The 13,570-nt window shown below is 49.5% G+C and overlaps 5 protein-coding genes across 5 annotated transcripts; 3 read left to right on the plus strand and 2 right to left on the minus strand.

Moving 5' to 3' along the window:
• Window positions 1–636: 636 nt before the first annotated feature.
• Window positions 637–2,571, plus strand: FSST1_011535 (transcription factor TFIIIC subunit TFC1; the record flags this gene model as incomplete). Its single annotated transcript, XM_083234678.1, has 3 exons — window positions 637–858; window positions 910–1,324; window positions 1,373–2,571. 3 exons carry the CDS (start codon window positions 637–639, stop codon window positions 2,569–2,571), a joined length of 1,836 nt encoding a protein of 611 aa, XP_083081231.1.
• Window positions 2,572–3,199: 628 nt separating this feature from the next.
• On the plus strand, window positions 3,200–4,364 carry FSST1_011536 (uncharacterized protein; the record flags this gene model as incomplete). The annotated part of the gene is made up of 2 exons (XM_083234679.1): window positions 3,200–3,385; window positions 3,438–4,364. 2 exons carry the CDS (start codon window positions 3,200–3,202, stop codon window positions 4,362–4,364), a joined length of 1,113 nt encoding a protein of 370 aa, XP_083081232.1.
• Window positions 4,365–5,246: 882 nt separating this feature from the next.
• FSST1_011537 (Palmitoyltransferase PFA3) lies at window positions 5,247–6,952 on the plus strand (the record flags this gene model as incomplete). The annotated part of the gene is made up of 2 exons (XM_083234680.1): window positions 5,247–5,400; window positions 5,454–6,952. 2 exons carry the CDS (start codon window positions 5,247–5,249, stop codon window positions 6,950–6,952), a joined length of 1,653 nt encoding a protein of 550 aa, XP_083081233.1.
• Window positions 6,953–7,447: 495 nt separating this feature from the next.
• On the minus strand, window positions 7,448–8,122 carry FSST1_011538 (uncharacterized protein; the record flags this gene model as incomplete). The annotated part of the gene is made up of 1 exon (XM_083234681.1): window positions 7,448–8,122. The coding sequence occupies one exon, from the start codon at window positions 8,120–8,122 to the stop codon at window positions 7,448–7,450; it is 675 nt and encodes a 224-aa protein (XP_083081234.1).
• A 1,511-nt stretch (window positions 8,123–9,633) lies between these two features.
• On the minus strand, window positions 9,634–12,972 carry FSST1_011539 (uncharacterized protein; the record flags this gene model as incomplete). The annotated part of the gene is made up of 1 exon (XM_083234682.1): window positions 9,634–12,972. One exon carries the CDS (start codon window positions 12,970–12,972, stop codon window positions 9,634–9,636), a length of 3,339 nt encoding a protein of 1,112 aa, XP_083081235.1.
• Window positions 12,973–13,570: the final 598 nt, after the last annotated feature.

The raw sequence follows: 13,570 nt of genomic DNA on the forward strand, positions 1-13,570 counted from the left end.
GGCTTGGAAAATAGTACAATCATACATGGAGTGATTGGAAGCTTACCCTCAATATGAATCCCCAATATGAACCCCCAAAGTAATTGAAACGATCGAAAATGTACTTATACTACATCATGCAATATGTTGCCGCCTTTAAGTATTTGTACATCGAATCTTCTGTTGAGGTTTCAAGGCGGTATTAAGCACAGCCACAGGAACAACTGTTCGTCTCTGTATATCGCACTGTTTAGATCGCCCCAGAAGCCTAATAGCTGACAGTGTGCATGGTATTTAGCACTATGAGGATTACAGCCACATCATCAATATGCCAAAGAATCGCGTCAACATCATATCGTGGAATAACTACTAACAATGGCAACACGATTTTGCAACTATTGCTAATATCATTTCTAGGAGTCAACACAAATACGATACTTAGGTACCTGACTCTTCTTGTTGTTCATCATTCTAAGACCCGGCAATCTCAATTCTCTCCGCACAAGGTTAGTGTCGGTGTCTAATTGAACCCTGGTTTGTTTTTTTCCACATATCTCAAACTCTTATACAACTTAACTTACACTTACAGAGATCCAGACTCAAAATATCATCTCACTTCATCACATGGATGATCCAAAATTATCAACAGTAGCCACAATGGAAGTGGACATATCATCCGATGAAAATGACTATGATAGCCTGGATGACACCCAGTTCGAGGATGAACATGGTGAAAGAGCATCTGAATCTGTTCATCCAGATTCAGCTCCTCGGTATTTGATACCCGAGCGTGTTATCGGCGCTGTCGAATTTCCTGCCGTTGTAGAAAACCCCGATCGAGCTGTCAAGGCGTTTGGTCGCGTTCCCCATCTTCAACATGCAAGAAAAACTTACTCCAATCACTCACTCATCTTGCTAATAAGATCCTAGGTCTTGGATACGGGAAGGAATTCGATCCCGCTATATCTGGTGCCGGAAGACCCGTTCTTCAAACCCATCATGTCACATAATGCCCGTAGTCATGATGTCGTTCTCAAGATCACAGTTCCGAAGAGAACGGGACGGAAAAGGAAAAGAGGAACTGATGGACCTTGGGAAGGAGATGTAGAAGTCTCCGATGCCCAAGATCAATTGCCCACAAACGACAAAGTCTCGTCTTATGCTCGACTAGATGATCCCAAGGTGCTACGTCGAAAAATGGAAGACAATGTCGGCAATTATCACGTTGATGCAGTGGGCGTAATTCGCAGTACTCATCGCTTCCGCGGACTTCACGACTTTTACTGGGACATGTCCAAGTCCGACTTTGCACAGCGATACGTTGATCAAGTTCTTCCCGGAGATGGTATGTCTTCTTGTTCCTAGTTTCTAACAAAATGCTAATTCCATGCAGTCGACAAGATGAAGGAGTTCAAGTTTCAACCTGGCGTCGACAAAGGCCCTAATGTCGATATTATCCCACCACCCATGTTCACACACATGAGTCTCCCTTTCAACTATCAATACTCACAAAACCCGTATGTGCGGGCTACCGAAGATGGTGGCACAATAAACACCACCGCTGTTAAGCAGGTCGGCTACTTCATTGGTGCAGAAGACCCTGCGCCAACTGAGCCTCAACTTCATCCTGACATGACCGATCCACGTATGGTAGAAATCATAGCTGAACTCGAAGATGCATTTAGGGAACGACCTATTTGGACACGGCGGTCACTACTCAATTACCTTGGGGGCAAGCTTAAGAACTGGAATGAACTCAAGAAATATCTGAACTACGCCGCTTACCAGTTCAAAGGGGGTCCGTGGAGAGATGGAGTGGTTCAGTATGGCATTGATCCACGAACGGATCCTAAATATCGAATCTACCAGACCCTCATGTTCAAGCTTCCAAAGCAGAAGCGTGCCCAGCGGGGTCAAACGTGGAAATCACTACGCAAGGTCCAAATGGGACCCCTGAAAGAATTCCTGGAAGAGCTTTCCGAGAGCCACGTCTTTGATGGCGACACTTTCCACACTGACGGAAAAGTATGGCAAGTCTGCGATATCACCGACCCTCTTCTCAAGGAGCTCTTCGAAAACGCTGCTATACGCCCTGAATGGGATCCCAGCAGTGGATGGTACCATGGCGGACTCTGGGCCAAAGTCAAGGCGATCATGAAGACGAAACTCGTGGCCATCCAATTCGACCGACATCTCACCAGAGAAGACTTTGCAATGACGCTAGAGACAGGTGATCAGACGCCAGTCCGGTCAAACCAAGCAACATTCCACCTGCCACTTCCAAATCTACGGCTTACAGATGAGGAGTTGACGCAGCTCCGGGGACGACAACCGACTAAAAAGAATAAGCACAAAGGTTACAGCGTACGGGTCAGAGATCCCAATGCAGGCCCCAAGAAGGCACCAGCTGAGGAGACAGCCGCTGTCGCTACAGATTTGCAAGAGGAAGAGGCCCGTTTGCTGGAGGAAATGGGATCTGGAAACGAGGATTCTGACGAGGCTGACGAAGATGAGTCCGGTGATGATGACGATGGAGAGGGAGATATACCAGACGGACTGGATTATGATATCGATCCAGAGATGTATGGATGATTTTTCATCATTACAACTACTGCCACGTTCGATTACCACATATTGGCTAGTACTGTGTTTGTGTTTTTCAAGCGCATACGCTCTATCTAGGTAGCTGTTTGCAACAAACTCGCAGACATACGTTGCCTTGGTCAATGCCGATGTTAATAAACGATGCTTGGCTGTTTTTTCACTAAGATAGGCATGATTCCAAGGACATTTTGTCTAGACAAATTACTTTGCTTTGCGGTGAATGTTTGTTCGCCTCCCAAGCCTTCCTTCGCTGCCTAGATTCCTCAAGCAGCTCATTGACAATCTTATCACAATCCGCCCATTTGCTGAGGGGTCGATGATGATTGACTGCTCGTGCACTTCATTCACCTCTTGTGTGCTTGTTTGTTACCTGATAATTTTCTATCTCTTCACCGATAAATTCGTTTGCGTTCATCCATCTTCTGTCACTACCCGTCACTGACAAGCACTTACCAACCATCACCGTCCCTCAGCAGATAACAATCACTTACCCATTATCCTGTAACTGCATCTTTCCGTGCGTCCCTGCAAACGGAAACCTTTCTTCTTCCTTTTCGCCTCCTTGCAGTGACCGACAATCTTGTACCACAAAAATACCCCCGTCCAACTACTTAAGATGCCGTCAGGGACGCGTTTCGAAGGAGATTTCTGGTGTGAGCCATGCAACAAGATTTTCAAGACTTGGGAAGACCTACACACTCACAAGCGCATCATGCGAGTCGACGGCAAAGACCACATCCACTGCAAGTTCTGCGGTGCAGATTTCCAAACTCAAGAAGCGGAGGCTACGCACATCAAGCAGGTTCGTTTCCACATCTTTGCATCTCTTGAGCACTGCGCTGATTTCAATCTAGTTTCATCCCAAAGAGCAGAACCTTCACTGTTCAGGATGTGGAAAGGGCCCCTTCGCTCGAGTGGGTGGCCTCGTAGCCCATGTTCAGACGGACTGCCCATGCCTCAACAACAAAATGATTGAGAGTACCCGCGAGAAAAAGATGGAGTTTTCAAACGCTCTTGTGGCAGCCACCAAAGAACCTCTCAAGAGCAACTATGCAGAGTACATGCCATCTGCAGGCTCCAAGGTGCCTTCAACCACTAGCTGGGTTACTGAGAATTCTGCTCGTCCTTTTGCGACCGAGCAGAAGGAGTTTCCAACTCTTGCCGCCTCCAGCTCTGTTGCTCAACTTCGCAACAAGGAGAACATCAAACAGAACGACTGGAACAAAGGGAAGAATCTGTTCCCACAAGCTCCTGCACCACAGCGACCTACCCAACAGCAACTTCAACAGGTCGCCGCGCCCAACGCTCGGGCGGCTTACGATCTCTTGAGCGCCCACAATCCCGACCATCCCGACTTCAACGTCGCTCGGTACAGCTGTCAGTTTACCGGCAAGTTCAACTGTCCCATGGCAACTTGCATGAAAACTTTCAAGTCGGGCCAAGCTCTTCTGGGACATCTTCGATCCGAGGCACACTCAGAGACCAAGTACCGCTGCCCCTACTGTCTCAACACTTTTGGCTCCCTGACCTCCATCACTCAGCATGCCGAGTCCAATGGTAACAAGTGCAAGATTCGTGAGACTGACATCTACCGTGCCTACATGGATCAGCTGCTGGGTGGCATGGTTGATGTCAAGAACGAGCAACACGACGATGGTACTGTCAAATATGAGGTGGCCAAGGACTTCAAGCCCCGACAGGGGCCAGTTCAGGAAGAACCCAAAGTCAACCCCAAGTCTTTGGGGAGAGATCCGTACAAGCATGAAGATATTCACTGGTAAATGTTGTTGCATTAGTGCATGGAGAATTTGATGTTGCCCAGCTTCAAAGCGGCCATGAAATGTAATAGCACAGGCAGCTGAGCGACAGGCTCGGGACAGGTAGCTAAGTGACTGATACAATGGACCTCACGACTAGTCCTTCTTTCTTGTGAAGCTGAAGTGAACAACTCGATTGTGGTAAATATCGGTGAAGTTTAATGCAAGTCTGCCGTGATGCGATCTTTTGTAGTAACCAGGGATGCTTTGTCGTACCTAGGTATGCACAGCCGCCAGGGGTGATGAAAACTCGACTCTTGAAATGGCAAGTGACGAGGGAAAAAAATAACGAGCTGCCTAATTTAAGTTTGGAAGATGAAAGCGAGCAATATATCGACTTACACTACAGGCTCTTTCATAACATCTTTGTATCAGTATAAGTTTCTTCTTATAGCAGATGCTAAACGCCAGACGGGTATACGCGTTACAGAGGCGGAGCGGAGCCACTACATTGGATGTGGAACCAATCGCCCCTGATGACCTAAGCTCTACTTTAATCTATTGACAGCAGTTGATAATTTGCCAGCTTATCACTTTTATTCTTTGACATAACCGATTAATGATTTTGTGTATTTCGTACTCGAATTAATTGCGGTATATAGAAACGACACGATACGAACCGTGCCCCGTTGATTCATCCACCTGGCCTCGGCATCCGATCCGCTATCGACGACGGCTTCACCCAGAAATCGACTAAACGATAGATACCCCTGTGTTCGCTACGGTCCAAGAACGATATGACAAGGCGTTTCGAATAGAAATCTGAACAATTATCGAATGAGAGATCAGCGCAGAAATAACTAGATTGGTTCCAATACCACAGAAATCACAACACAAGCGAGCGCAATGGCGTCGGCTCGTAGGTGGGCGCGCAAAGCCGAGCGTTGCTGTTGTACATTTGCGACGTACTTTCCTTTGGCCTTTGTATACAGCTTGACATCATGGGCTGTATGGGTGGTTGTCAACATCGGTAGCGTCAGCACCAAGAGCGCTTGGATAGGTATGTTCGGATCACCAAGATAACTCTAAGAGTTCTGTCTAACAGCTTCACAGGTACCGGCTCTTCCATAATAGGCGTCGCACTCTATCTCATGCTCAACTGGTGCTACACCACCGCTGTCTTTACACCCCCAGGCTCGACGACAAATGACATGGGCTATGGCCTTTTACCGACACAAAATACACCCCAAGGCACTTCTTTTACAGTCAAGAGTAACGGCGAGTTTCGATTCTGTAAAAAGTGCCAGGCTCGCAAACCCGATCGTGCGCACCACTGTTCGACATGTCGACGATGCGTTCTCAAGATGGACCACCATTGTCCTTGGTTGGCGACATGTATCGGGCTGCGCAACCACAAGTCCTTCCTCCTCTTCTTGATCTACACATCTCTTTTCTGCTTCTGGTCATTCGCCGTGAGTGCATGTTGGGTCTGGTACGAGGCGCTGAACGATCAGGAATACATTGACACTCTCCTACCCGTCAACTTCATCATGCTGAGTGTCATCAGTGGAATTATTGGACTTGTGGTTGGCGCTTTTACATCATGGCATATTCACTTGGCTCGATGTGGACAAACTACAATCGAGTGTCTCGAAAAGACACGATACCTTTCGCCGCTGCGCAAGACGTACAACTCTGCCCACAACCCCGCCAATGAAGTACCAGAGGCTGCTCGTCAATTTGTCGACTTTCACGCGAATGCTCTACCCGGTATCACACGTCCCGAGGAAGGCGAGGAGCGACGAGCGATGCCCCGATCATACCCCCCTGATGGTTCCCATCCTGTTCACCTTTCATACGCCCAGCGCGAGCGGGAACAGCGACAAAGACGATACGAGGAGTACCTGGACGAGCAAGACTCCGAAAAGCTTCCCAACGTCTTCGATCTTGGCTGGAAGCGCAACTTGCTGCACCTCTTTGGTCCCACCCCCGCACTATGGTTCTTCCCTGTCTCCAACACTACAGGAGATGGTTGGACATGGGAAGCAAGCAGCAACTGGCTAGAGGCTCGTGATCGACTCTCAGCTGAGCGAGAACAACAGCGAGCTCGTGAGGTGAATGCTGGCTGGGGTTCACCGAATGATATACCTGACATCCCCGAGCGACCATCAGGCGCAGGAAAACATTACTCCCCTACCCCAAAACTTGCAGGTCCTAAGACTATGAGCAAAGCTGATCGAGTTCTTGGCCGGGATCCCAACCTATACGCCGATGCAACACAAGATGTACCTATGCAGCGTCTCAGCCCTCGTGGTCGAACAGTGGATGATGAGTTAGCAGACCTAGAAAGCGACGATGAAGACGGTTTCCTCGACGCCAATAACCCTGATAAAACAGAAGGTGGAAAGCTCAGCCCAAGCTTCACGTCTGACTCCCAACGTCGAGACGATGCCGAAGCGCGCGCTCTAGAGGTCGTTACCAACGGAAACTGGGGTCGCGGCGGTGCGAGCGGTATGCTCCGTAAGGGAAGCTCACAGAGCAGCCCCAGCAGAACTCCCAGCAATATCAGCCGCTCGGGGACACCCAAGTTCCAGGACGAAGGCGTTGACTAGAAAGTGGTAGGGGTTTGTGTTTTGCAAAGCGAATGAGAAATGAGCGAGGTTCCTCGATGTCTAATGTTTCTGTCATGAGATGTGGAGTTTCTTTGTGCCGGGCATTCTGTTTTCTTCTCTGGTTTGATATTTTTACCCTCTTATTCTTGGTACAATTTATGTTTTATAACTCCAAAATCACTGGATTCTTACTTGGCCGATCATGTGTACGAATCTGACATATCCAGTGCTAGTTATGTCCCTCAATCGTATGTATTCAAGGGTGTATATAGTGCACTCGCCAAGCGTGACTCGTGTGATCTGTGACAACTGCCGACTGGAGATCGTCCACGTTTACACGATCTACAACACCGACACCACCAACCCCTCGATAATCGCTTACCGGTCAATGTTGCACTGTCGGAGGGTTTTCACCGCCAATCTCAGCTCTATAGCCAGTCATTATGACAATCCTAGGGTCTGTTTCAACGCCTGGCACGCCAGACTTCCTTGCTTTCAGAATGCTGGGTTTACTCCCTCGTGGTCTAGATTCTGGGCGTGTGCCCGTAGTAGAATACCGGGCCAACTTGCAGCTGGAAACTTGTCGTCATTGGGCCAAGTGAGGCTGTCCACTTGCGGGATCTTCTTGGCCTGCTTCACCACGGCGTCACCCAGGGCTTTCTCGGGGCCTAACCTCGGCAGGAACCCCTCTATCTCTTTGCAGTACTCGTCAATTCCAATGCTTCTTCTATACTCTTCGGACCCAAAGTCAGATCGGACAGCCAGTCGAATCAAACGAGACAGTGGATCGATACGCTCTGCTATCCCGGGGGATGTATGCACTGCAATGGCCGTCCAGACTTGATGCGCCTCGGTCTCCGAGTAGCCATGTTTGATGAGATGGTCTTTCGCGCAATCAGCGGAGCATATCTCGAAGCGCTGCGTGCCGTTATAAAGGTGACTCGCTCCAGCATCGTGGAGAATAGCCGCTACGAAGAGGAGCCCAATATGCCCCTCAGAGACAAAGGGAGAGTCCTCCTTCTTGGCAACAAATCGAGCCAGCAGATACACCCGCAGAGAGTGGTTCAGTATGGGGACAGGCAGTGCTTCCCTAGCGAGATCAAGGGCTCTCTGACAGGCAAGGTTGTCAGGGACCTTGTCAAGGACCAGGGCGCTTATGTCGGATGACATAGTGTTTTTCGTTAAGAAGTCGTCGTTTCGAAATGGTTTAAACGACATGGTGATATCTCATGCTGGGAACTTCGAGACTATCACAGTGGGGCAGAATACTACATGGCCTAACCGCTGACAAAGCCCAGAATCAACAACAACATGTTTGATTACAGTCATTATCCCGATTCAGATATCAGGATGGCCTCATTCCAAATGGGAAATCCCCCCCCTTGTATGGCACCAACCATCTCTTACAACGACGCACACCCCCCCAAAACGACGATCTTGTGGATCAGCGCTGGGAAGGGGGGGACCCTGCGGGGAAGACAAGATGAACCTGGAATGAAGAATGTCAACGTTGCCAATAGTGCTGTAGTGGTGAAGATGAGATAAACCTAGCGTCGTCATAGGAGATAGTGGCAGTTTTAGTTGTGGAGGTTAGTCTGTTAATCCTGAATCGTGAAACAGGGGTTCCAGACGAAGCTATACAGACGAACTAAACAGGCATACGATTCGCGTGACGAGAGATGTTCGTCACAATTTGAGGAATAGTTCATTTCTTAGTACCCCTCTATTACCCCTTATCTTTAAATGCTTTGAAGATCAAGGCTCGCGGCTCGTTCGTTGTCCATCTCCAAATTTGCGGGGTGACAGGTGCGTACAGTAGGTATATCATGATTTCCCTACGCCGATCCCGTTGTGACATTCAAGAGGCCTCAAGCCCACATTCTGCCCGTCAGTAAAAATTGGCCTGAGATGTCATCTCTGGTGAAACTTGAGACGATACGAGGTGCACAGTACATTTCAACCAGAGTCACAGAGAATGAAAAGTTGTGGGTCAATAATAAAATGCTTTCAGCAGAATAGAGATGTTTCCCAAGTGTTTGGTTTCCCCTGCCTTGTGCCGATCTATAATACGTGAATCCGGTTTCCCAGTGCAATGCTAGTTTCCTGACGCTCCCAAATCACGGCCAAGCGTGGTGTATGCAGACTCCTTTTTTTCATTCCCGTTCCTGTCCCTGCCCATTGAAACGGCTACCGTGCCACAGTAATAATATAAACATAGAATCCCGATAATGACCAACACCATCCACGCTAAAGGGGGTATTTGTCCTTCTTTAAGTGTTTTTGTTTTCATACGCCATGTTTCAACAAAGGAAATCGTTGTGTACCAAATGGTACTTTGAAGGGTTATTCCAACGCTTCAACCCGTTCTGATGTAAAAAGAAAAGAAAGTAAGACAAAGGGCGCTGGCTCCCGTCATCGTCAAGTCACAGATCCCTTCAGGTCCATCGCGTATCGCGCCAGGATCCTCCTGGGATCATGGAAACAAGGATGTGTGATCAAGTCAGAAGATGACTGCAAAAGTCCAGTGCCGTAGATCCTTGCCGATAGAGACCCGTGTGCTGCCCAGATCCAGCTTCGTCGAGCTCAGTATCGATAGAATCGAGAAATGAAATGGTAAAATTATATCCAAGAAAGTTGAAGAGGTATTCGTACAGATGAGATAAATATTACTCAGTCAGAAATCAATAGCTGTCAAAGCTCGTCTTCTCCGAGCTAGACTTTTCGATGGTACTTTTGGGGCTGGTGTTGATGCGGCTAAAAACCTTGCCGCCAAGCCTGTTGAGCTTGTTTCCGTCCTGGATACGGCGAGGAGCTTCCATGAACTTTTTCTCGACTGATTCGATGTTGATCTTGCAAAAGAGCTTTGAGAAAAGGTACTGGTCACCAGCATGGTTAAGAAGAGGCAGGGTGCGGTAACCCTGCTTGAGGTTGGTGAGTTTAGCGGTGTAGGTGGCGACGGCTGGGCGCTCGTTATAGCTTTCGCCATCATTAGAGAGCTTGACAGACCACCGAACAAAGATCAGGTCGGGGTGCTTGGTGGTAACCGTGTATTTGATGTGCTTGTCAAACATGGGGTTGAAGCCGTTTTCGCGGATGACTTCGGTCTGAAACTTCAGAGGCGTGTCATGCTCCAAGACCAGGTTAGAATCTGCCTCCTTCTTGTCGCGCTTGTCGTTGGCATGGAAGACCTCAACCTCCACGTAGGGGTCCATGGACCGGTTCGCGGGGAGGTTAGCGGGTCGCATAAGTTGCTGGGCAGAGATGACGTCGATGGTGAAAGAGACAACGGTACGCTCTTTCTTGCCCTCGGCAATATCAGAGTTGTAGGGGAGTACCTGGATGTCTCGGAGTTCGGCTGGCTTGAGAACGTAGCCAGACGAGTCCTTGCCATCGAACATGGCACGGTTGAGCTGCATTCCAAGGTCGAAAGTCTGCCAGTTAAGGGCGGCCATCTGAACACCGCGGCGCCAGTAGTTGAGAGGATCAAAGTTATTAGAAGTGATGCGAGTTCGGTCGGGGTAAACTCGCATCATGTAGCGCATGTTGTGAATATCAAGAGCCATCTTCTGCTCCTTAGCGCGAGAGTGCTTGGCAAAGCTCGACTCCATGAAAGAGAAGATGTGGTTGTACTGCTTTGCATCGACAGTGTCGAAGCCAGAGAACTTGACTCCGGCACAGTAAACGCCGAGGTCACCAAGAACCTTGACGGTCTTGTTGTGAGCCTTCTTGACAGGCTGCTGCTCACAAACACTCTCGTTGTCGCTCGTGCTGCTGCTCAGCATGCCCTGAACTTGGCCCTCAGTAATGGTGTTGACTCGAGTCTTGCTGACCAATCTTCGTGATGAGTGGCTGGGGGTAAGCATGGGGCTCTGGGGAAGGGACTGGGAAGGCATCAAAGGAGTGCTGTCGGGAACAGAAGGTCGCATCATGGGCGAGTTGAGGCTGTTACCTCGGCGTCGACCACGGAAGTCATTGCCAGCAGCAACAGGCTCCTCCTTGATTTGGGGCTTCTTGACCTTGATGAGAACGCGCTCCATAAGCTCAGAGGGGGTAGGAAGCTTGTCGGGGAAAGTCTCCAAGGTTTCCGTGACCAGCCTTGAACCGAAAGACTCCTTAATAATCTCGACCATTGTCGCCTGTTGGGCTGGGCTACAGTGAACCTCCAGGGAAATCCAGAGCGGGAACTTGGACTTGACAAAAGCGTACTTGTTGATGGTGGTCATGACCTCCTTGAAGCTGATCGAGGTCGTCATCGTGCGGCCGTGGTTAACTTCAGGCTGGCCATTGTAGCCATCCCAGCAATCAACCTCGACACATCGGCAGCCACGAACAAGCGCTGAGATGTAGCCTTCAACGCTCGACTGACCAGCGACTTGGCGACCGAGAAGGTAGGTGTTGTGAGAGCTAGAGATGTAGTACTCGTTCATTGGACGGTCCAAAACGATGTTTTGGGGTTCAGGCTGGATGACCTCGTTGTCTTCTGAAGCCAAGAAACCAACGAAGGCGTCTTCACTCATCATCTCAACAATCTCGGGAAGGTCGACCTCGGTACTTCGGTATTGGCGATAAAATCGAGAAAAGACTTTCTCCCAAGCAGTGCGGTTAGAATCGACATCCTCACCCTGAACATCACGCAGAAAAGTAAGGAACTCAGACAGAGTAAGACCAAACTCAGGATTCGCGGCAATACTTCGAATGATTCGCTGTACATCGTTGCGTTGCTTCATGCGGCGTACAAAGTCCTTGAATTCCTTAAAATTGAGCTTTTGTCGTCGTCGAGAATCGGATAAGTGGAAGTTAACTTCGAGAGTTGCTGATGAGCTGTAGATGTGAAGGTTTTGGCAAACACGCTTTACACCAGCGATGTTCATCTCCTCCTGGTCGGGACTTCGGGGCTGGTCACCAAACTCCTTGGCCATCTCGGTGTGCCAGTACTGAGCGACAGCACGGTCGTTGAATGTCATCAACGATGTCATGAGTTGTTGTCGATACCTCAACATGGCGTCCAGGAATTCTGTCCATAACGATAGGGTGTTTGGGTTGTCAGTGACTATGTGGAGGAATCTTGTCTTGGAGCTTTCAGGAACATTGTAAATAATAGTAAACCATATGGGGAAGTAGAAGTCGATATGCTCGGAAAGTCCATAGTCGTGGATGTACTGCTGGATATCAGTGCCTGTTCGGATCTCCCTGATTTCGTCGACGTGGAGAGACTTTTGAGGACGGCTGGGATCCCATGAGAGTTTGTTAGACTCGGTCTCGTAAGCAAGGTTGATCTTCTTTGGTCGGCTCTTTCTGGACACCTTCTTCACCGGGCACCCATTGCGTAGCTCGGCAGGGAGCACTGGGCCAGCCATAGCTCCAGCACTTGCACTGATTGAGCCATGGGTGCTGTTGGCGGATGATGTGTAAGTGGCGCCGTCAAGGCAAACCATAGAAATAGAGTCTTCAGGGACAAACTCCTCGTCTGTGTCTGTCAGGGCGCTGTTCTCTTGGGGTGCTGTAGCATTGCTATCACTGCGACGTCTGAGGATACTAGGACCGACACTTCCATCGCGGCTGGCAGGAGCACCTGACGATGGTCGTCTTCTACCGGCAAAGCGCTGAGCTCGGTTCGAGAATCGACGGATAAGGCCTCCCTTGCTGTTGTTGGCCACTTCGGACATGGCATTGTATCCGAGGGAGTTGGTGCTTGTCTTCCTGGAGAGCACAGATTCAGGCAACTGGAAACTAGAAGGGAAAGCCTCCTCCTCTCGACCTCGTATGGGCTCAGGTGAGGCCTGGACGGAGGAGTATGTGGTAAGAACAGCAGTATCGGGCGACATGATTGGTGAGCCTTGTTGTGAGTTTGAGGTTCCTGTTGAAGCGCTTGTGGCTGACATGGGAATAGGAACTGGTTGTGTTTGTAACGGAAAGGATGTCTGGACCTGACCGAGTTGAGAGCGTGTTAATGAGGACATGTCGGATGAGTTGTGAGTTGTTGGTGTGAATTTTGAATCGTAGACAAAGTTGAAAGACATGGTCGTGTTGAGTGGTGATTACACTATAAGTGTGAGGCGGGTAGCATTCGAAGGTTGCATCGACATATATAAAAGCTCAGTCAGAATGGGGAGCCATGGTGGAACGTCTGGCTTGGAGGTAACGATAAGACACACGAATTGCGGGGAAGATGCTGCGGAAAGTCGATCCCTCGTGGAGTAGCTGTCAACCTGGGGTGCAGCCAGTGTGAGGTAGGATGTTGTGAAGGTCCAGGGCAGTGACAATGGCACGTAATAAATGCAGATGCAGGGACGACTGAGGTAGCCTGGAGGTGCTGCTGAGTGGAACACAAAAGTGCAGTGAGGTCGAGCAACAGGCGGATGACTAGGTAGGTCCTGACAAGGCCGATCCGAGGCGTGATGATGTGCCAAGTTCGCAGCAGCGTGGTGAGCTGGCAGAGGGCGGGATATGCAGGTGGCTCCTTTTGGGGTGCCTTGGGGTCGCTGGATCAAGCAAAACAGGGCGTTCCTCTTTGACAGGCAGAGAGCTGCAGCACAGCGCAGGGCTACTAGTCCAGGTGATGAACGGAGTGAGTGAATGGATGTTCGTCGAGAGCCACAAGGTTGGGGTAGCTTAAGC

The sequence above is a fragment of the Fusarium sambucinum genome, chromosome III, assembly GCF_050947815.1.
Source record: "Fusarium sambucinum isolate potato_lamoka chromosome III, whole genome shotgun sequence".
Lineage (NCBI taxonomy): Eukaryota > Fungi > Ascomycota > Sordariomycetes > Hypocreales > Nectriaceae > Fusarium > Fusarium sambucinum.